The 25032-nt window shown below is 37.6% G+C and overlaps 1 protein-coding gene across 1 annotated transcript in view; it reads left to right on the top strand.

Annotated features, from left to right (window-relative positions):
* LOC113436459 (uncharacterized) overlaps window positions 1-25032 on the top strand; it is a 53201-nt gene that overhangs the window by 18773 nt on the left and 9396 nt on the right. The window contains exons 2-3 of the mRNA XM_087930385.1: window positions 7508-9949; window positions 21262-23724. Coding sequence (XP_087786511.1) covers window positions 7508-9949; window positions 21262-23724 — 4905 coding nt within the window. The remainder of the gene's footprint in view (window positions 1-7507; window positions 9950-21261; window positions 23725-25032) is intronic.

Genomic DNA, 25032 nt, shown 5'->3' with positions numbered 1-25032 from the left:
TTTTGTATGCTGAGGATCTTGTTAATTTATAGTTTTGATTGCAAATACTTTCCCATTCTGTTAGATTTATATTATGCCCTATGTTTTTGGCCCACGCTATCATACATCCCTTAACAATTTCTTCTTCTAGCTCTACTTCTAATAAGTATTTATAAATTTTTGTATTTTTTCATCCAGGCTTGTTAGAATTTTATCCAATTATTGTAGTTCAGTATATATGCCATTCTTCTATATCTTTTTATGTCTATTTTGCAATTGGAGATATGGCCACCAGTCAATGGGTATCCCTTGTTTTTGGATATCCTGATTCGATTTTAATTTCCCCTGTGCATCTGGACATCTTTATATTTTGTCATTTTACATTTATATTTTGCCAATTATTAGGGTGTATCATAGCTTCTATTGTGGATAACCAGATCGGAATTTTCATATACTTTCTAATTTTAATCCAGTTTTGTAATAATGAATCTCTAATCAAATGCCTTTGAAAGTGTATTTGTTTCTTGGTTCCTTTTCCCCAGAAAAAGGAATGCCATCCTTTGTGTAGGTCGTGGCCCTCCAAACTTAGTATTCACTTATTATTTAAATTAACCCATTCTTTAGTCCAAATGAACAGTGCTGCTTTATAATAAAGCTCCCAATCTGGCAGTCCAAGGCCACCTCAGCTTCTACTGTCTTGTAACACTTTCATTTTTATTCTGGGTTTTTTTCCCCAGCCATATGAATTTTGCCATAATTTTATTTATCTTTTTAAAAAAAAAATCTCTGATTTTATAGGGATATTTGAAATAAATACAAAAATTTGGGTAAAATAGTCATTTTAATCACCACTATTCTTCCTAATAGTGATAATTGTACCTTCCCCATAGTTCCAAATCTGTCTTTGTTTGTTGTAGGGGTTTCATATAATTATTTTCTTTTATTATTGTACATTTTGAGATTATATACCTAGGTATTTTATACCTAGTATAATATACCTAGGTATTTTACTTTCTTTGTCATTTGTAATCCCATTACTCTTTTCAGTTCTTTTTTTTTTTTTTGTTATTCTGTTAAATTCTTGGTTAGCAGTTTAGTTTTTTGTCTATTAATTTTGAGGCCAGATATTTCCCCATACCTTTTCAATTCTCTAATTAGCACATTTTCTGTCTCTATGGGGTCTTCAATAATAAATACCAGATCATCCGCAAAGACTTGTAATTTATATTCTTCATTTTTGACTCTAGCTCCTTTTATATACCAATTCTGTCTAATTCTTATTAAAAGACTTTCTAGTGACAAGATAAAAATCAGAGGTGACAAAGGACAGTCCTGCCTTGCTCCTTTTCTTATTTTGAAACTCTGGGTACTTTTTCCATTTAACATAATGTTTGCCTTTTGGGTAGACTATATTGTCTTTATTTTATTCTCAAATTTGTCTCCTTATTTCATATTTTTAATTCGTTGCATCATAAATTGCCAATTTAGACTGTTGAATGCCTTCTGCGCATCCAGAAAAACAAGTGCCACTTGTTTCTCTGGGTGTGCCTCATAATATTCCAAGATGTCCAACACTATCCTTGTATTGTTCCTAATTTGCCTTAATGGCAGAAATCTGTTTTGATCAGAGTGGATGTATTCATTTAATAATTTTTTCAGTTTATTTGCTTTATGGTTGTAAATATTTTATAGTCAGCATTCAATAATGATATTGGTCTATAGTTTTGACTTTGTCTATCATCTGTGCCTTCCTTTGGTATTAGCAAAAAATATGTTTCCCTCCAGGAATCTGGCATTTTGGCTTCTGTCAGAACCTCGTTGTATAAATCTAGCATCAGTGGTTCTATCTGTTTGTCCATCATCTTATATATTTCCCCTGGAAATCCATCTGGACCTGGGGTTTTATTATTTTTCTGATTTTAATTGTTTGTTTCAATTCTATCATTGTTATTTCTTTGGATAAGCTTTCCCTCAATTCTTCTGTTATTAATGGACTTCTTTCCTCTTTCAAATACTCTCTTAGCTTCATCTACCTCTTCGTTTTTTATACAAATCCTCAAAGTATTGGTATGCAATCCCCCCCACTCCATTGTGTGTTGGTATTCTCCATTCTCATCTTGAAGTTGATGTATTAACCTTTCCTCTCTCATTTTTTTAAATCTATGAGATAGCCATCTTCCTGGTTTGTTTGCTTGCTCAAAAAAGTTTTGTTTAATTGCTTTTAAGTTCATCACCATTTTTTCTTGTTCTAATATGTTGAGTGTGTGCTTAGTTAAAGTCAATTATTCTTTAAATTTAGTGTTTTGTGGTGTTTTCTGTAATTGGGTTTCTAAATTTTTAATTTCTTCTTGTAGTGCATTCTGTTGTTTCCACCTCTCTTTGATTCTTTTTGCCGTATATGATATTATAATTCCTTGTATGTAGGCCTTCATGGTGTCCCAGAAGTTTTGTATTGATGTATGTTGTCTAATGTTCTCATTTAAAAAATAATTCTAATTCTTTTCTAAATTTTTGAATAAATTCTTTGTCTCTTAGTATTTGTGTCCATCTTCTTTTTGTTTTGTTTTTTGACCTCTCCAAATTATTCTAAGTGGATTATGATCTGCCCAACTGTTTGGTAGTATTTCTATATTTTCCACTTCTTTTCCTATTTCCCCACTCATCCAGGCCATATCAATCCAGGATCATGATTGCTATGGGTTAGAATAGAAGGTGAATTGGTTTTTATCTGCATTCAGTTGTTTCCATAAATCTATTAAATTTAGTTCTGCTATCATTTCAAAACACATTTTTGGTAATAGTTTATTTTTCTTTTTACTACTATAGTCCTTTTTATAGTCTACTATTGCATTGTAGGAGACTACAATGCATATATTTCTTTGTCCTGTTTCTATAATTTTCTCATGTAATTTTTTACAGAACTCTTTTTGATTTTCATTGGGTGCAAATATTACCATTTAGTAATACTGGTTTTTGGGCTATCCACATTTCTGTCATTAGTATTCTTCCTTTGGGATCCATGTAAATTAACTTTGTTTTTATTTCCTCCCTAACATATATGGCTATTCCATTTTTTCCCCCTCATCTGCTGATGCTGTATATAGTTTTCCTAATTTAAGACATTTAAATATTTTTCATCTGTTTTTTGGATATGTGTTTCTTGCAAACATACTATATCCACCTTTTGTTTAATTAGTTTTGCCAATTTTCTTTTTCTCTTGGTTGCCAAATTTAATCAATTTATATTTATAGATAATAGTTTAATTTCTTCTCCTATCCTCTTAATTGTATCTTCGTTTTTGTCATCTCTTGGCTCTTGTGTCTCTTTGGGTTCTTGCTGTCATTTTTAGGTCTTCTTGTTGTTGTTCTTTCTCTTCTGTACTCTGGTCTCCTTCTTTATTGCCCTGTTGCTGTTGTTGTTCTTCTTGACTGTTTGACTCAAGTTCATTTTTGCTGCTTTGCTCCTCTGGTCCTACAAGCTGGACATAAAATTATTGCGCCTTCTCTAAAGTATCGATCTTAAATTTCTTCTCTTCCCATGTCACCAACATCCCTTCTGGGACTAGCTACCTAAAGAGAATATTCCGTTTGGTGGGCTGCATAGCCAGAAACCGATAGTCCCTCCTCTGCTCCCTCACTCTTCTCGAGACCTGTTTCAATGTCTGGGTCTCTTTTCCCTTGTACGTCATTGGTTCATCTGTCATCATTTTATAGATTATGTCCCAAAAATTTTTCTGTGTGAACCTAATGTGTACTTCCTCTGGCAACTAATGTTGTCTGGCATAATTCGTGCTCACTCTATAAACGTCATCCATTTCAGTCAGAATTTCATTTTTGTCTCTTTGTAGATTTCTGCTAATATTTCAGCCATTACTAATTCTTCCTTTGTTTCCACCACATTCTGGAACCTGAGGTAGGAAGGTGCACGATCCATCTCTAGATGGATAAGGGAGTCCTCCACTTCTTTGTTTATTGTCTTCATCCTTTGGTCGACCAGCTCTAATTTCTTCTCTGCTTGTTCTGTTCATTTTTCAACTTTTTATTGTACATTCATTTTTTTCCAATGCTTGCTGAATTGAGCCTACTTTCTCATCTAGTTTATGTATGTCGGTTTTCATTACACTTTTCAATTTCCCCATTTCTTATTTTACTTCATTTATCTCTGCTTTCATTTCAACTTGGTTTTTCATCATCGTTTCCTGGAGCTTGATCATTGATTCTTATATTGTTAACAGTGTAGTTTGTATATTTGGTGTGTTTGGGACTGAGCACTGTTTTTCTGTCATGAGCATTCCTTCAATCGTTTTTTGTATCAGTGGAGAAGCAGCCGCTGTTGATATTAATGAAATTGGTGTTGTCTTTTTTCTGTCCTTCAATGTCATTGTGGTAATGCTCATCATTACTATTCATCATTTACTATTTTTCTAAAATATTATATATGTTGTCCCAAATTAGCATTCACTAGTTCAATTCTTATTTGCCTTTATGCTTTGTATGTATAATTCTCTAGATTTAGCTCTAGGTTCCTATTAACTCAATCACTAGCTTCTATCTTTCAATTAAGTAGACTTAACTTATATACTTCTAACATACTTATATACTTCTAATAACAAAGTTTAGTTATATTATATAATTAAATTTATAACTCTTATATATCACACTATTATAGAATACTTATCAATTCTATACTCTTTTAAATTATTACGAAGTTATAAAATATAATAGTTTTATGAAATGTATAAGTTATATAGAATATGTTATAAAACGTTTACTTAAATCCTTTTCTCTATATCTCAAGTTTTGCTTCTTAGTATATACTCAAATAGTCCTTTAATCTATATACTTTATTTCAAAGTTATCACTAATTCATTAAAGAGTTCCGCCCTTCTAATATATTTGAATACAAAATATATGAATATTATATATATATAATATCATCTAGTATAAACAATTACTCTCTAATTCTCTAATCCCAAATTACTGATTATACGAAACTCTATTTCAAAAATTGAATTATATAATGATATAAATATAAATTTATTTCATTAATCAAGATTCAATCAATCAACAATCAACAATCATTTCATCATTTCATTGAATACTTTCACCCCTAGATAGTGCTTTCCTCAGTTTAGTTATCTTATCACAAAAGAAAATTTGCTGTGCAATACTTTTTCTGCTTTTCAATGGACTCCGATCATCTCTGTTACATCAGCCACTTCCTCTTCCGTTCCTCTCTGTCTTTAACACTGTCAAATGAAAGTGGTCTGGAAGCTATCGTCTATCCCCTAAAAGTACAAATTCTTCTTCTGAGTCTAAGTATCTTTTAAGGTCTCAAATCTCTTTTTGTCTCTTTGTTCATTCGAATTCACCAAACTCTGCTCTCTTGGGTGAATCCTCTGCTCCCAGCTATTGCTCTCACCACTGCCCATTCACTGCTGTTTTTGGAGTTCGAATCTGCTTTCTTCCTACCTCTTTCGCCCTCCATGGATTACAAACCTTCTTTCTGAACAGTTTCTTTTCATTGCCCACGATCTTCACACATCCCAATCCAATCGGTGCCACTGTCAGTTATTCTAAACTTCTGCTTCCTTCTTTCAACTGGGCTGTTGCAACTTCAGGGCCAACATTCAAGGATGGCAGCCTCTTACACATTGAGCTAGAAGGGTGTCTGTTCGTTGCAGAGACGATCACCCTCGGCCACACTGCTCCTCGAGTTTCCCCACTTCGCCATGAATTTCTTCAGGATCTGTGTATCCCTCAGGGGTCCTCCCAATGCAAAGAAATAGATTTGAGGAACAGAGCCCGTTCTTCTTCTCCTCTCACCATCATGATGTCACCACCAGAAGTCCTCTAAACTAACACAATTAAGGAAAAGGAAGAAATTGAATATTTATTCACTTGGGACTTATTTTATCAATAGTTAACTGACAAAAACAGGAGCTAGAAACAGGGGAATATATGAAAGGATTAGTGATATAAGGAAGATACATTAACTTGGTTAAACAAATAGTATGATTATTATGGTTATTAACATCAATATAATTGATATTAATGCAATGAATATTGTTGTAAATATTGTGATTATTATTTCCTAAAATGATTTGTACCCATACAACATGCTGTTCAATTGAAATTGGAATGTTTGTATGTTATAAAATAAAATAAAAACTTACTACAAAAAAAGGAAATTTTTTTGAAAATCTCTTTGCATACAGATGCATTTTCATGCTTTAATGAATTAATGCACAGTTCTCACTCGAGCCACAAATGACCAGGCTTAAATTATCCTCCTTTTGACACATTATGCAAAGACATACTTCTCTGGAGAATATTTGGAAAGGTGGAAGCAAAGAGAAGATGAGGACGCACACCAAGAAATGAATTTAATAAACATTTTTTTCTCTGAGACAGTAACATGGAAAGGTGATCTTGGGTCAATCTCTCTCTCTGATGCCTAGGAAGGAGGCAAAAACAAACCTATTCCAAGAAAGTTTTCAAGAAAACTAGGCAGTTGACAGGAACAAAAAACTGATTCAAAGCCCCCCCCCACCTCCCCAAATGGGACAAGATGCAGCAGCAAAAAAATTGTGGAATGATGTTGTCACCTGTAATCCAAACAGAATGCCTTGAAAGGTGTTGCCAAAGTGTCTCAAAGCAGAAATAATTCCTTACACAGGTTTAGACTTGAATAGGAACTGGGCATGGCTAATCTAGTGAAGAGAAGGACCAGGGGAGACACGATAGCAGTGTGCCAATATTTGGGGAGCTGCCACAGAGAGGAGGGGGCCAAGCTATTTTCCAAAGCACCTAAAGGCCAGACAAGGAACAATGGATAGAAACTGAGCAAGGAGAGGTTTAACCTGGAAATAAGGAAAAAATTTCTGACAGTGAGAGCAATGAACCAATGGAACAGTTTGCCTTCGGACGTTGTGGAAGCTTCATCACTGGAGGCTTTCAAGAAGAGATTTTACAGCCATTTGTCGGAAATGGTGTAGGGCCCCTGCTTGGGCAGTGGGCTGGACTAGATGACCTAAAGGGTCCTTCCAACTCTGTTAATCTGTAATATGTAACCTAATATCTATGGGCACACAACAGAAGCCATTTAAAGAGTCACTGGATATATCATTCAGAACTCAAATGTGAAAGGACTAGATTACAGCCTTTATCAGCAACTTTGAATTTCTTTTGTGCAGATTGTCACTCTGTTTCTTTTTCTATATAATCAAAATGCTAGTGAGATGATCTGCTTGGTAGGCTAGCTAGTGGATAGTTAAAAATGGATTCAATGTGATTACTGAGTCTAAACCATGTAAATAGAATTTTTGCCTTGTTCACCACATGGTGGCGATATTAACAAAGAAATTTAGTTCTGCTTGCTCAGAATAAGGGCAAACAGTAATACAAAATTGAACAAAAGGAATCTGACTTTGGCAGTGAAACATTGGCAGATTATAAAGTGGCAAAAGACTTAACAATTAAATCATAAAAGAAGGAAGGAAGGACTGAATTTGGGGGCAGAATTTGAGGCTACAAGGAAGAGACTGGAATCATGGAGAATTGCTTTTGGAAAAGGCAAGGTCTGTATGTCCTTCTCTCTTTCTCATTCCTTAGAGTAATGTGTGCTTCAATTCGCTTTTCTGTCCCTGAAGAAAAGAAAAGGGGGTTTCTGGTGGCTAATGTGCTCAAGGAATTGAAACTGGAAACAGGGGAGTTCTTCACACGCAAAGCACATTTAGTTGCTGAGGGCACCCAGGAATACTTCCACCTTGATATTCATACTGGGAATCTGTTGATTAATGATAAAATAGACAGAGAAGCTTTATGTGGCCAGAGTGATCCTTGTCTACTTCTTTCTCAGTTGGTTTTGGAAAACCCCTTAGAGATCTTTAATATTGAAATCAAGATAGAAGATGTGAATGACAATGCACCCAAATTTTGGAAAAATGAAGTTAAGCTGGACATTCCTGAGAATGTTCCTGAAACTACAACATTCCCCTTGGAACCTGCCCAAGATGAGGACTTGGGAGAAAATGGCATCCAAAACTATACTCTTAGTTCCAATGTGCATTTTCATCTTGAAGTACAAAAGAATGAAGATAGAAAAGACAATATATACCTTGTTTTGAAGAAAACATTAGATAGGGAGAAGATGCCACACCTTGAATTGATTCTAATGGCTATTGATGGAGGAGTTCCAAAGAAAACCGGCGCAGTTCAAATTAATATTAATGTTCTTGATAATAATGACAACTTTCCTCTGTTCAGTAAGTCTGAATACAAGGCAAGAATAAAGGAGAATCTCCCTAAGGGCACTTTTGTGATTAAGGTGGAAGCTACGGATATTGATATGGGTTCAAATGCACAGATCCTCTACTCATTCCATCAAGTGCCTGAACAAATAAACAATTTGTTTTATTTAAATGAAATTACTGGTGAAATAACTGTTTGGGGACAGATTGATTATGAAAAAGAGAAAAGCTATAACATGAACATCAGAGCAACAGATGGAGGGGGTCTTTCTGGGCACTGCAATGTACTGATTGAGGTTGAAGATGAGAATGACAACCCCCCAGAAGTGTCCATCATATCTCTGACCAGCACTTTAAAGGAGGATTCTCCCCCGGACACAATGGTGGCCCTCTTCAGTGTGAGAGACCAAGACTCTGGAGACAACAGCAAAACAATCTGCTCTGTGGAGATGAACCTACCTTTTTTGCTCAAAGCCACCACAAACAACTTTTATCAGCTTGTGCTCCAAAGTCCCCTAGACAGAGAGACAGTCTCTGAGTATAACATCACCATCACAGCCATTGACTGGGGATCTCCTAGGCTCACTTCAACAAGATTGATTAATGTTCAGATCTCCGATGTCAATGACAACTCTCCCCTTTTTGAAAAGTCTTCATATGACATGCAGATCCGGGAGAATAATATTCCAGGCTTGCTCATTGGCTCAGTCCACGCTCTGGATCTGGACACAAAGCTCAATGCTAAAGTGACTTACTTAGTTCTGCCCAGGAAGAGTGAGGGCCTGGTGACCTCTTACATCTCAATCAACTCTGAAACCGGAAACATGTATGCCCTCCGATCCCTGGACTATGAGCAGATAAGAGGCTTCAGAGTTACTGTGAGGGCATCTGATGGAGGTTCTCCTTCCCTGAGCTCAGAAGTGATTGTCCGAATCCACATTATAGATGAGAATGACAATGCTCCCTTCTTCCTGTATCCCCTCCAGAACAACACATCCCCATGCAACGAGCTGGTTCCCAAGTCAGCCGAGGCCGGCTATCTGGTCACTAAGGTGGTTGCAGTGGATGCAGATTCTGGCCAAAACTCTTGGCTTTCCTATGAATTGCTGAAGGCCACGGACCCAGCCCTTTTCAGCATAGGAGCGCAGAATGGGGAAGTGAAAACCAGGAGAGCCCTGAATGAGCGAGACACTAACAAGCAGAGGCTGGTGATACAGGTCAGAGACAATGGTCTTCCTCCACAGACCAGCACAGTGTTACTTAATGTTCTTCTTGTGGATGGCTTTTCGGATCCCTTCCTGAGGAGGGTGGATGTCAGTGTGCAAGAACCGGAAGAAGACAAAACCTTGACCAAGTATTTGGTGATCTGCTTGGCTGCAGTCTCCTTTGTGTTTCTGGTCTGCATTGTTGTGTTTATTGTAGTGAAAGTCTTCAAGAAGGATCCCCAAAGCCATTTTACTGCGGCTGTTCCTCACTTCCCACCTGCCAGTGTTGATACCCAAGAGAACTGTGCTGATTCACAAAATGGGTCGCTTTCCAGGACTTACCGTTATGATGTTTGTTTGACTGGTGGATCCTTAAGTAGCGAGTTCCGATTTCTCAGGCCTCTCTTTCCTGTCTTTTCGGTGGGAGATGCTAACATCACAGGCAACCACTGGACTTCTTCTGGACCCCAAGATATATCTGAGCAGGTTGAAATTAATGGCGCAAAGAAAGAGGTGAGGAAAACATGCAATTATCTGGCCTTTTTCTATCTATTTCCACTTTTTTGTGTTTTTGCTCTTTTAGTTATTCCTGAGCAACTATTTTGTTATTTGTTAAGGAACCAAGGATTGGCTTTAAGATTTAGTTTATAGTAGAGATCACCATTCCTTCTACAATTATTGTACTGTTTTAAAAAGTCTTTTTTTAAATTATCTTTTCCAGTATGGAAAGATGTGGGGACAGGATGCCAAGATACTGGGATATTTACTGGATGGTTGCAACATGACTTCTAGGCACATTTTTCTAGTGCATTAGGAAAAATAGTTTTTTTCCCTCACCTCCTCCTTCCACCCATCCCAAATTCCATAGGTACAAACTTGTATCATACAAGGCAAATATCTAAGGTATTTTAACCATGATAGTAAATGAAGGTTTATAAGTTGTTGTCAAAGGACTAACAAGGATGGAAATGTTTGTTTTAAATCTGTTTGCAAGTGCTGCATATAGATGCTTTTTCATGCATTGTTAAATTAATGAACAGTTTTCACTCAGGGCACAGATTACCAGGCTTAAATTATTCTTCTTTGGACACTTTATGCATAGGCTACTTGGAAAGATGGAAAGAAAGAGAAGATGTGGTCATACACCCAGGAAGGAATGTAACAAATAGTTGATATCCCAGGGAGAAGAGTTGAAACATTTTATGTTCAGATTATAAGGGGTATGCAGATATCTTCTCAGCCCTCCTTCTCGACCATGCAATATACAGGTCTTCTATGGAAGGCAGTATGGTTGCAATTGCTTTTCCTTTGAAGTCTGTACCCGTCCTGTTGGTTGCTGTACAGCTACAAAAGTAGGAATAACCAACTCAATAATTTGTTTGTAAAACTGTATCAGCAGCTCTTGAGGCTGTCTGAAGTTCCCAAGATGATGCAGGAAAAACATTCTTTGTTGTGCCTTTTTAATGATGGTTTTAACGTTGTGTCCATTTCAAATCCTGGGAGATTATAGAACCCCAAAATCTGAAGGACTCTATTGTTGATACTGTGCTGTCTAATGTGGTAAGAGGCAGTAGAATAGAAGAGCTCCTTCTAAAATCCATTCTCATCTCTATAGTTTTAAACATGTTCAGCTCCAGATTGTTACAGCTGCATCACAGGGCCAATTTTTCAACAACCAGCCTACATCCAGACTCATCACCATCTCAAATGTGTCTAACGATCATTGTATCAGACTTCAGATTTAGACTTCAGCAAGGCATTCAACAAAGTGGACCACAACTTACTTCTTGGTAAGCTAGAAAAATGTGGGATAGATAGCATCACCATCAGATGGATTTGAAACAGGCTGACAAACTTATTACTTAATGGTACTACATCTACATGGAGGGAAGTAAGTAGTGGGGTACCACAAAGTCCTGTCTTAGGCTCAGTACTCTCCAATATCTTCATAAACGACCTAGATGAGGGAATAGAAGTGGAATTTAGCTGGCAGGAATAGCTAACACCTGAGAAGATAGGCTCAAGATCCAAATGGATCTTGATAGACATGAACACTGGGCCCTATCTAACAAAATACAATTCAATGTAGAGAAAAGTGAAGTCCTACACTTAGGCAAGAAAAACCCAAAGTACACATATAGACTGGGTGAAACCAGGCTTAACAGCAGTAACTCTGAAAGGAATCTTGGAGTCTTAGTGGACAACCAATATAATATGAGCCAACAGTGTGCGGCAGCAGCCAAAAAAAGCCAGTGCAATCCTAAGTTACATTAACGGAGGGATACAATCAAGATCAAGGGAGGTACTAATACCACTCTATAAAACCTTAGTAAGACCACACCTAGAGTTCTGCATCTAGTTTTGGTCACCGCATTATAAAAAAGATGTTGAGACTCTAGACAGAGTGCAGAGAAGAGCAACCAGGATGATAAGGGGACTGGAGGCTAAAACATACGATGGATGGTTGCAAGAACTGGGCCTAGCTAGTCTAGTGAAGAGAAGGCCCAGGGGAGACATGATAGCAGTCTTCCAATATTTGAGGGGCTGCCACAGAGAGGAGGGGATCAACCTGTTTTCCAAAGCATCTGAAGGCCAGACAAGGAAGAATGGATGGAAACTGATCAAGGAGAAATTCAACCTGGAAATAAGGAGAAACTTTCTGACAGGGAGAACAATCAAGCGATGAAACAGAAGTTGCCTTCAGAAGTTGTGGGAGCCTCATCCCTGGTAGCTTTCAAGAAGAGACTGGACTGCCATCTGTCAAAAATGGTGTAGGGTCTGCTCGGGGGTTGGACTAGATGACCTACAAGATCCCTTCCAACTCTGATAATCTGTATCTGTATCATCTGCAAACTTCAGAACTTTAACAAAGGGTTCCCTTAAGGCTTAAATATTAATATTGATATCACATCAGAAGGGACATCTGAAACATGTATTCAAAAATATGTAACGTGATTAAAGATATTATCATCTTCACCAATCAATCTATGATTGGCTAAATTCAGTTTTGTTTTATTGATGCAGAAATAAAAATAAACAATGGGAAGGGTGTGTGGAATGTTGAAGCAGTAGCTATTAAGGTAAATAATGATATTGAATATAACAAACCTAATGGCAGGATAGATTTGAAACAAGCTTTCTCTATAAAACTCTCAGATTCAAAATGTAAGAGGTTGGAAAACTTTGCTGGAGTTGTGCAGGTTCAGCTGCATTAAATGATCAATTGTTTGTTGTAGTATAAGGGAGGTGTTAAAAGTATCTTTTGGATTAATTATAATTTGCATAGTTGAAAATAGTGAATGATGCCTTTGCCAATGAAATACGTTCAACAATATTGCTGAGATTCAAGATATAGATCTCCCAGCAGTATTCAGGAAACCAATCTGATACATCCAGTGATTCTGTCAAACCATTATAACATTAATGTGCATTGGTTTTCCAATCTAAAACTGACCTAGGTCTGTCCACTAGCTATTCCCTTAACAAACCATAAATCCCTAACATGCTCTTCAGGATGCATGGGACCTGATGCAAATTGTAATATATCAATGTACCCATGTACATGGTAAACATAATAACCTGAGCTGATTCTCATTGGGTAATCCTATCATAGACATTGTTATTTTAGGTAACAAGAAAGAGAGGAAGCCAGTGTTTGTCTCCGTTGCAGGTTGTCCTGGGTAAGAGTGCTGGATATTTATTTGTTTGTTTGTTAAATTTATTTGCTGTCCATCTTGCTGGGGCTTAGAACAGAAAAGCAGAGAAAATTATAAAAAATGAACAGTAGCAGAGCAATGAAAACAATAAAAATAAAGAAAAGTAAAGTAATATGAATTAAAAATGAGTGGATGGAGAGCAGGAAGTGTAGGGGAGAAGTGAGGTCAGCTAGTTAGTTCAGTAGCCACCTCCAGTGGGACCCTAAGCCAACCAGCAGAGCCAAGTCTTCAGCTCTTGTGGGAGGATAAAACTAACTAACTCAGGTAGGCAGGATGTTCCAGAGGCTACAGCAGGGAACGCTCTTCTTCTGGATCCCACCAGTCAAAGTTCCTCGACCAATGGGATCTGCAATAGGTCTCCTCTGCTGGCATAAGTTAGGGCAGGTTTGTCTTAGCGGGATGGTAATAGAAGAGGAGAGTTGGAACTTGAAAGTGACCTTGGAGGTCTTCTTGTCCTACCCACTGCCTAGGCAGAAAACCCTACACCACTTCAGACAAATGGTTATCCAACACCTTTTAAAAAAATTCCAGTGTTGGAGCATTCACAACTTCTGGAAGCAAGTTGTTCCACTGATTAATTGTTCTAACTGTCTAAGTTGCTTCTCTCCTCAATTAGTTTCCACCCATTGCTTCTTGTCCTGCCCTCAGGTGCTTTGGAGAATAGCTTGACTGCCTGTTCATTGTGGCAGTCCCTGAGATATTGGAACACTGCTATCATGTCTCCCCTAGTCCTTCTTTTCATTAGACTAGACATACCCAGTTCCTGCAACCGTTCTTCATATGTTTTAGCCTCTAGACCCCTAATCATCTTTGTTGCTCTTCTTTGCATTCTTTCTAGAATCTCATCATCTTTTGTACATCGTGGTGAACAAAACTGAATGCAGTATTCCAAATGTGGCCTTACCAAGGCATTATAAAGGCATTAACACTTCACGTGATCTTGATTCTATCCCTCTGTTTATGCAGCCTAGAACTGTGTTGGCTTTCTTGGCAGCTGCTGCACACTGCTGGCTCATATTTAAATGGTTGTCCACTAGGGCTCCGAGATCTTTCTCACAGTTACTACTATTGAGCAAGGTACCACATATACTGTACCTGTGCATTAGATTTTTCTTGCATAAATGTAGAACCGTACTTTTTTCACCATTGAATTTCATTTTGTTAGATAGCACCCAATGTTCAAGTCTGTCAAGATCCTTCTGTATCTTAAGCCTAACTTCTGGTGTGTTGGCTATTGCTGCTAGCTTGGTGTGGTCTGCAAATTTGACGAGTTCCTCTCTATCCCCTTTTCCAAGTCATTGATGAAGATGTTGAAGAGTACTGGGCCTAAAACGGAGCCTTGGGATACTCCACTGCATACTTCCCTCCATGTAGATACAGTTTCATTGAAGACTACACTTTGAGTGCAGTTGGTCAGCCAGTTACAAATCCATCTGGTGGTGATGCTGTCTAACCCACATTTTTCTACTTTATCTAGTACTAGGTTAAGGTCTACTTTATCAAATGCCTTATTGAAGTCCCAAGTAAATTATATCAACAGCATTCCTCTGGTCAACTAATTTTGTCACTTTGTCAAAGAATGCAATAAGATTAGCCTGGCATGACCTGTTTTTAACAAACCCATGTTGGCGTTTGGTTCTTAGTTTGTTTGCTTCTAGGTGTTTGCTAATTCGTTGCTTGGTTATCTTTTCCAGAATCTTCCCTGGTATTGAGGTCAGGCTGATATGTCTGTAGTTTTCTAGATCTATTTTTTTTTCCTTTTTTGAAGATGGGAACTACATTAGCTTTCTTCCAGTCCTCTGTCAGTTCCCCAGTGCTCCAGGATTTTTGAAAGATATAGTTCAATGGTCTGAGATCTCATCTGCCAGTTCCTTCAGAACCTTGGGGTGTAATCCATCTGGTCCTGGTGATTTGAACTCATCTAGGGTAGACAGGTTTTCTACCATTTTCTTCCCTATTTTAACTTGTGTTCCTAATCTGTTTTTTTATGGTGCTGTTTTTGATAGATTGGACTGTTTTTTCCCTTTGTGTAAAGACAGATGCCAAAAATGAGTTAAGCTTTCTCCCTGTTGCTTGTCATCTTCTTGCCACTTTCTCCCAGCAATGGACCAAATTGTTTCCTTGACTTTTTTCTTGTTTTTAACATGTTGGAAGAAGCTTTTTTTGTTAATTGTTTTACTTTTGTCGCAAGTCTTTGTTCATTTTGGGCCTTAGCTTTTCTCACTTCATCTTTACAGGCTCGGGCTATTTTCTGATATTCCGCCTTAGTTATTTGCCCCTCTTTCTACTTTTTATACTTGTCCTTTTTGTCTTTCACTTTGTCTGAGAGTTCTTTATGCAGCCATGCTGGTTTCTTTTGGGAGCTGTTATTTTTCTTCTTCATTGGTATTGTGCTAGACTGGGCTTTTATAATCTCACTTTTCAAAATTTCCCAAGCTTCTTGAGTTGTTTTCCCCTTGAGGATTCTCATCCATGGAATCTTTCCTAAGCTCTAAGTTTATTGAAATTAGCTCTCTTAAAGTCCAAGACTCTAGCTTGAGTTTGTTTTACTTCTTGTGCTTGCATAATGTTGAATTCCAATATTGCATGATCACTTGCCCCCAAGGTTCCTTTTATCTTCAACACCTTCTATCATTTTATCCCCGTTAGTGAGAATTAAGTCCAATATGATTGATCCCCTTGTTCCCTTCTCTACTTTTTGGGAAACAAAGTTGTCTGCTAGGTTTGTTAGGAACCTGTAGGATCTTCCACTTAATGCAGAGTTTGTCTCCCAGTTGATGTCAGAGTGGTTGAAATCCCCCATTACTATTGTGATGTGCTTTCTACATACCTTAGTTAGCTGACTAGCAAAAAGTTCATCGATTTCCTCTGTTTGGTTGGGTGGTCTATAGTATAGACCTATGGCAATGTAATCCCCCCCCTTTTAATATTGACCCAAATGCATTCAAGATTATTTTCATTGTTGTTGTGCTCTATTGAGATGTAGTTATTTCTTATATATAGTGCAATTCCACCTCCTCTTTTATTTGGTCTATTTCTTTTAAATAATTTAAATCCCTCTAGCTGTATGTTCTATTTGTGGGTTTCATCCCACCAAGTTTCCATAATGGCAACAATATCATGTTTACCCTCATTTACTTGAATTTCTAATTCACCCTGTTTATTCCTCATACTCTGTGTATTGGTGTATAGACATTTGAGTTCATTTTGATTGACCCTGTGTTTACTGTCTACATAATCTGTGTTGTCCCTGACTGCCCCTACTTTCTTGCCAGCTGTTTTATCAGAGCACATGGTATGGCACTCACTATTACATGCTTGGTTTTCTTGACAGCAAGTTTGATAATCCTACCCACACAAACATCTATGTTACATGCACTGATAATCCTATTAATTTTAGATTGCTGGGGACAGAAATATTATGTGTCAATTAATTCTCTGTTCCCGCTGTTCAGTGTAAATGTTTATCCAGAAAATCTGTGAATTTAATGCCAAGTAACTCAGTCCCTTTCTTTGATGGATGTAAACCATCTCTTTTGTACAGTTTTTCATTGGACCAGCTGCAGACATCATGACTAATAAAATCAAAGCCTTCCCTTTTACACCACTCCTTTAGCCACACATTAAATTCTGGCTGCACACTGGCCTTTACCTTTTTGTTCCTTATATTGTATACTGGTAAAACCTCTGAAAAGATAAGCCTACAACCTGTACTACTAAGTTAATACCCCAAGCTCTGGAAGTCATTCTGCACAGAAAATACATCCTTTTGGGACAGATCATTTGTGCCAAGATGTATAATAGCATCAACATCACACTCCTTATTGGCATTCTTGACTATCTTGAGAATACGCTTCTTGTCTCTGCTGGCAGTAGCACCTGTCAGACACCTGACCTCTTGCAAAACCTCCATCTTCTTTCCTAAATTTACATCCCTTACAATTGAAAGATCATCAAGTAACCTGGACTCATGCCATGGAGTTTTAAAGTTCATAACTCTTGAACTGCACCCGGAGGCAAACTTGCACCCAGTGTGGCTTGTGAAGCAGTGGTATAGCAAGGGCCATTCTAGGGGCCCCAAAGAGTTTGCCACACTTTGTACCAGTTGAAGCTTCTGAATGTACCTCAAGAGTCATGTCTGACTCTTGGTGGCTTTATAGGGAAGTGCTCTCCATGCTATCCTCTCAAGCACAGCTTCTTTCAGTTGTTGGATGTTCATCTTTATATCAGCTTTGATGGTATCAAGCCAGCAAGTTCTTTGTTCTACTTTACAAGTAGCTCTGTGTAAAGCACATTACAATAATCCAGGCAAGACATGACTAGGGCTTGAGTGACTGAGTGCAGGGAGCCCTGCAGGAATCATGAGTCCAGGAGAGCTCCTAAGTTGTGAACTGGGTCTGAACAGGGTAGTTACCCCATCCAGAAATAAAGTTGTCAAAGATCCTTCCTTCCTTCCTTCCTTCCTTCCTTCCTTCCTTCCTTCCTTCCTTCCTTCCTTCCTTCCTTCCTTCCTTCCTTCCTTCCTTCCTTCCTTCCTTCCTTCCTCAGAACTTTAGACTAAATAGAGGTTAAAAAGAATTCACTAACATCATCCACATATTGCCCCTTCAGCTTAAATGTTAAATCAAAATCTCATGAAATTGTGTGATTTTAGCCATTTTTAAAAAACTGAAATGATTATTTAATATTGGGTGTTGTCATTCTCTCCCCCCCACATACAGAAAGTGTGTGTGTGTAAAAAAAATTGTAAAGAATTTTTAACAGGATAAAACCATGTAAATATTGGGAGAAAATAAAGAAAAAATACTAAATAGTGAAAATGAGAGGGAAAAAAAAAGAAAAATAATAAAGAAGTGGCTTCTGATCTTCACAGCAGTTATGCATATATTTATATTTTACTCTCAGACTCAAAGGTTACATCATAATTTCCTTCTTTCTGCAAGCTACTCCTTCTAATGATAGAATTCATAGACCATAAGTTCATTTTTCTCTTTTTTCAGCAAAAAGCCCATAAGAAGTTTCCAGTCACTAATAAATCAAACAAACTAATTTTGCCATCTCTGCTAATTCTGTCATGTTCATCAACCATTTCTCCAATGTGGGCATTTCAAATTATTTCCATTTTTGCACAAGAGTGATCATGTATAAAAGTAATCTTCCATGGCTCTTTTCTAATTGTCTATTAATCTCAGCAAGAAAAGTTCTGGTTTCCAACATAAATACATTCTACCTATTTTTTTCTAGAGTCATATACTTAAAAGACAATGTTTATTAAATGATGTACAAATTGTACAAATTGTTTATTAAATGATTGTACATCATTTAATAAACATTCTCTTTTAGGTTGTAAAACTTAAAAAAAACTTAACCCAGGATGGCTGGGAAATTCTGAAAAATGAGATTATAAAAGCCCAGTCTAACATGATGCTACAGAGAAAAAGCAAACAAAGAGAGCCCAGTTGAAACTAGCATGATGTAAGCTTTAGCCTTTCAATCACATTTTCCCATTCTTCCATCAATACGTTGCATCCAAAGTTCTTAGCTGATGTTATCGTAAGTTTTCACTTGTTATTTTTCTATTCCAAATTTCGATAAAAGTTTGTATATTTTAATAATTACATGTTCATCATTTATATATAATTCAACTTCAGTTTCAAATTCTGTCTTCTGCTGTTCAATTCCAAATAATCCCTCTGCAGCCTGTTGCTTTTTTGATTTCATCTTATATTCTCATTGATTCATAAGGTTGGAACTTTGGTGGAGCGTGACCATGTCATACTGGAATTCAACATAATGTGGGAAAAAGTAATCAAACAAAGTCAAACTGCTGTCTCAGACTTTAAGAGAACTGACTTCAACAAACTTAGATAGAGATTAGGAAAGATTCCATAAATAGAAATCTTAGAAGGAAAAGCAACACAGGATGCTTGGGAAACTCTGAAAAATGAGATTATAAAAGCCCAGTCTAACATGATGCTACAGAGAAAAAAACAAACAAAGAGAGCCCAATTGAAACTAGCATGATTGCATAAAGAACTTTCTGATAAACTGAGAAACAAGTATTAAAAAAACGAAAAGAGGGCATAAAACTAAAACAGAATACCAACAAACAGCCTGAATCTGCAAGTGAGGAAAGCTAAGGTTCAAAATGAATAAGTCTTGCAACAAATGCCAAAAATAATTTTTAAAAGTGTATTTCAATATGCAAGAAACAAAAAAAAAAACCCAGCCAAATAAACAATTCAAAGCCTTCAGACCTCTTATCTTTGTTGCTCTTTCCAGGGCTTCAGCATCTTTTTTGCATTGTGCTGACCAGAACTGGACACAATTCAAATGCGGCCTCCCCAGTGAGGTATAGAATGGTCCTATCATTTCTTATGATCTTGATGCTATCCCCCTGTTGATGCAGTCCAGGACTGCATTGGCTTTTATGGTAGCTGCAGCATAATGCTGACTCATATCTTAAGTACTTCTATTGAGCCATGTACTGCCAATTCTGAACTTATGCACCTGACTTTTCCTGCTGAGTTCAGGACCTTACTTTTATATCACTGACCTGCATCTTATTGGAGAGGGCCCAATGTCAACTTCCTTTTCAATCTTGAGTCTACCTTCTAAAGTGTTGGCAAACCCTCCCAGTTTTGGATAATATGCAAATTTAGAATATAGAGTAACAGGGTTGGAAGGGACATCCAAGGTCTTCTAGTTCAACTCCCTGCTTGAACAGAAAACCCTATACCATTTCAGACAGATGGCTGTCCATTGTCCCCACTGCATGTTTCCTTCCACCTAGATGCGGTTCCATTGAGGACCGTACATTGAGGGTGGTTGGTCAGCTAACTGCAAATCTATCTGGAGTGCTACTGTCTATCCCATATTGTTCTATCTGACCATGAAGTAGGTTATGGTCTAGTTTACCAAAGTAAATATCTTTTGCTGAAATCTACAACATTTTCTTGATCTACTAATTTAGTCACTTTATCAAAGAAGGCAAGATTTATTTGACATGACCTGTTCTTAATAAGCCCATTATGGTTTCTAGATTAGTTTTGTGTGCTCACAAATATGCTGCTTGATTACTTTTTCCAGAATGTTCATGATATTGGAACATAGAACAGGGTGATTGGTCTGTAGTTTCCTGGGTCCATCAATTTCACTTTTTAAAATGTTGGAACCACATAAATACTCTTCCAGTTCTCTGACAGTTCCACTGTGTTCCAGGAACTCTGAAAGATTTCATTTGGTGGTTCTGAGATAATGTCTGCCAGCTTCTTTAGCACCCTGGGGTGTAAACTATTAACTCCTGGAGACTTGAGCTCTTTCAGAACAGCTAGGTGTTCTCTAACCAATTCCTTACATACAGTTTTTTGACCTACATTCCTCATCTGAAAAGTTCTGCTTTTTTATATATTTCTGCTCTGCAAGCTAAACTGGTTGTGGAGAAAAAAAGAGGGAGACCTGCCTATTACTTTCATCTCTGTAATTGATACACTTTTGCTTTTGGATTACAAATAAAAGAATGGAGATCACCAGGAAAGTGGTCTGCTTTTTTTTCCTATAAAATGCTACTGATGCTAAGATTCCTAAAGGCATTTTGAGGGCATGGTTTGGGTTCATATCTATTCCATAGACATAACATGACCCTTCTAATATAACGATTCTTAAAATCTACATTATCGTTCAGTTTATCAGATTGGATACAGAATTTTGTTCTATAATTTAAATCAGGGGTCTTCAAACTTGACAGCTTTAAGACTTATGGACTTCAACTCCCAGAATTCTTCCTCCAGTTATGTTAGTTCAGGAATTCTGGGAGTTGAAGTCCACAAGTCTTAAACTTGCCAAATTTGAAGACCCTTGATTTAAATAAATGCTCTATTCAAAAGTTTCATAAATTCAGTGCTACATTTTACTTTACACACAAGGTGGTGCTATTGCACCAAACAGTAGAAAGAGAGATTCATTTACTTCAGAATGATGTAGTCATTGCACAAAGGAATTTCAGAACAAAAGGCAACAGCTCTCAATTAAATCTTGAGAAATTTCCTAAGAAAATATCCAAGCATGAATACCAAAAAATACTGAACAAAAATCTAAAAGAAATTGTAGAGACTGCTTTACAAAGAATTATATTCCCAGAAAGAGGCTGAGAAAATGGAAGCATCTCGTCCTAGCAGGCAAGTGGTCTTGTTCTTTATTTCTCTATGTAGCTCTGGTATGTGGTGTGAACCATTCCGCTATTCAGTGCCTGAGGAAAAGAAAGCTGGATCAATAGTAGCAAATGTTCTAAAAGATTTGAAAGTCAATGTGAAGGAGCTCTCTGCTCGCAGAGCACAGTTGATTTCTAAGACTTCCGGGCAGGATTTCCAGCTGGATCCTCATTCTGGGAATATAATATTAAGGGATAAAATTGACCGAGAAGCTTTGTGTGGTCTGAGTGATCCTTGCACTCTATTCTCTGAAATTGTATTGGAAAATCCTTTGCAAGTGTTCAGAATTGAAGTTCAAGTAGAAGATGTCAATGATAATTCCCCTACATTCTCTCAGAATCAATTCCTTTTTGAAATACCTGAACAGACTCCCATAAATGTGCGTTTCCCTTTGGAGACAGCCCATGATTTAGACAAAGGGGAAAATGCGATCCAGAACTACATACTTAGCCCAAACGAATATTTTAAGCTGGATGTACAAAGTCAAAATGATGGCAGGAAATATGCAGAACTGCTTTTGACGAAACCATTAGACCGCGAGGTGATCCCTCAGTTTATCCTCACTCTGGAAGCTGTGGATGGAGGGATCCCAAGGAGAACTGGCACAGCACAGATAATTATTGATATTCTGGATATCAATGATAACGTGCCCCAGTTTGAACAAACAACGTATAAAGTGCAACTAATGGAAAATAGTCATACAGGTTCATTGGTTGTTAAAGTTGAAGCCACTGACAAAGACATTGGATCCAACGCTCATATCATTTACACTTTTAGCCAAGCACCAGCCGAAGTACTCCAATCATTCAGGTTAAACAATCATACTGGAGAAATTATGCTTGTAGGGAAAATTGATTATGAAAAAAAACACAATTATGAACTCAACATCAAAGCTACAGATGGAGGGGGATTGTCTGCATATTGCAAAGTACTTATTGATATTGAGGATGAAAATGACAATTACCCTGAGGTAACTATATCATCCATCACCAATCCCCTACCAGAAAACTCTCCACCCGAAACACTGCTGGCTGTATTCAGTGTCAAGGATGAAGATTCTGGACATAATGCCAGAACTACCTGCAACATCGATGCAAACCTACCTTTTCAACTAAAACCCACAAAGAACAATTACTACCAGCTTGTGACTCAACAGCCATTGGACAGAGAAGAAATGCCACAATATAACATCACCATCACAGCCACTGACCAAGGTTCTCCCAGACTCACTTCAGTGACAGTTATTAGCATTCTACTTTCAGACGTCAATGATAACCCTCCAATGTTTGAAAGAAGTTTCTACAATTTGCACTTACGAGAAAACAACATTCCAGGGCTGCTCATTGGATCAGTCCATGCCGTGGATGTGGACACAGAAGAGAATGCCAAAGTAACCTACTCTCTTTTGTTTGGAAAGATCAGGGAAGAGCCTGCATCATCTTACATCTCCATCAACTCTGAAACTGGGAACTTGTATGCCATTCGATCTATGGATTACGAGGATATACAGGATTTCCAGGTGATGGTGAGGGCCGTAGACAACGGCTCCCCTCCACTGAGCTCAGAAACAATGGTCCAAGTTCTTATTATGGATGAAAATGACAATGTCCCCTTCATCCTCTGCCCCCTTCAGAACAGCACTTCTCCATCAAATGATCTGGTTCCCTGGGGAGCAGAGACAGGCTACCTAGTCACCAAAGTGGTGGCAGTGGACAGAGATTCAGGGCAGAATTCTTGGCTTTCCTATCAGCTGCTAAAGGCCACAGATCCAAGTCTCTTCGCTGTTGGGACTCAGAATGGAGAGGTGAAAACCATGAGGCCAATGAACACCCGAGACAGTTTCAAACACACTCTTATTGTGGTAGTTAGGGATAATGGGCATCCTCCTCAATCTGCCTCTGCGACCCTAAGAATTCTTCTAGTGGACGGCTTCTCCGAGCCTTACATGAAAATTATGGATAATCCTACGGGTGAAATCCTGCAGGAAGGAGATCATACTCTAACAATGTATTTGATTATCTGCTTGGTTGCCATCTCATCCATTTTTCTGCTTTCTGTCATGGTGTTTATTGCAACCAAATTTCAGAAGCGAAGGAAATTCATAGGAAGTTCTGCATCGAATTTCCCTGGAGGACCAAATTTGCAAGACAAGTGTGTGGATCCTAATTCTGGGACATCTTCCCAGGCCTACAGCTATGAAGTGTGCTTAGCTGATGGGTCTCTGAGCAGTGAGTTCAAGTTCCTTAGGCCTTTCTTTCCTGTTTTTACTATGGAGCATCCAAAAAGTATGCTGAATCCACAGATCCGTAATGATTGCCATGATCTTCCTAATCAATTGGAGGAAAGAGAGCATATATCCCAGGTGAGAATGATTATTAATATAATTAAGTTATAAATCTATATAGTTTGAATGACTCAAAAATAATTAATTTTTCAACATGAAAATTATCTATTAGCACTTTTGTACTGTTTCACAGTGCTTTGCAGCCCTCTCAAAGCAGTTTATAGAATCAGCATATTGCCCCCAAAAATTTGGATCATCATTTTTCTGACCTCAGAAGGATAGAAGGCTGAGTCAACCTTGAGCTGGTCAGGATAGAACACCTGGCAATTGGCAGAATTAGCCTGCAATTTCTAACCACTGTGCCACCACAGCTGTGTACTAAAGTATATTTACTGTGAATTTCCAGGGAACTAATTTATTTAGGATGATATATTGACAAATTTGTATTGGGTTTACATGTATTTTGGTTTCTTCATGGGTATTTATCTCCATTAAGCTTGGGGGGAGGGTGAGAAGTTTCAGAAATGCCTTAAAATAAAACTCTACAATTTTCCTGAAATGAAGCAATTGAAGGTGTTTAAAATGTTGCAGATGGTAGAATGGGTATTTGGGAGAATGGATGTGAATTGAATTAAAAACTATTTAAATGAGGTTTGACTACATTGATTAGAAAAAGAAGGTTTTGTAATGCAGCTTATGATCAAGGCTCAACTTTGATTGGTAGAGAGTGATACTAGCAATGTAATGCTTAATTTGGTCACTATGAGGTGACCAGATTTGGGCCACTATGAGGTGAAAATTTCCAGAAACATGAAAAACAAATGGTCAAAAAGAGGAAAACAATACCACAAAATAACACCCATAAAAAAGCTAAAGAAGGGATATGAAACAGCTGAAGGTTTGAATAATGCAGAGATAATGAGTGAAAAATTGCATTTTTTTTTTGCAACATGGAAAGACATGGGGACAGGATGCCAACATATTGGGTTATTTACTGGATATTATTAGTTCCCAAGAATGGCCAGTAAATTTTGTATATGTAACTCATTCCAAAGGGATGATCATAGAGGGTTGATTTATACCACCTAATTGCCTTGTCACTTGAAAGGGGCTTCAACCATTTTTGGAAAACAGGAACAGAAAATGTCAGCCTTTATTTATCTCCCTCCCATTGCAAACTTGACATCCAGGCACATTTTCTTAGAGCAGTTTGAAAGTAGTCTTCCTTCCTACTACTTCCCTACTGGGTGTTCCAGCTTTCATGGTGGGCGGTAGGGGTTTTGTCCCCTACTTTATAAATCACCATTACTGTGGAACCGGTGGGCAGTTAGAGAAAACTTTACTCCTAACAGAGATACAACAGTGGGCAGTAGGTATAAAAAGGTT

The sequence above is a fragment of the Pseudonaja textilis genome, chromosome 3 (genome assembly GCF_049901715.1).
Source record: "Pseudonaja textilis isolate UNSWEBS1 chromosome 3, rPseTex1.2, whole genome shotgun sequence".
Classification (NCBI taxonomy): Eukaryota; Metazoa; Chordata; class Lepidosauria; order Squamata; family Elapidae; genus Pseudonaja; species Pseudonaja textilis.
This window is presented reverse-complemented; position numbering and strand designations above follow the sequence as displayed.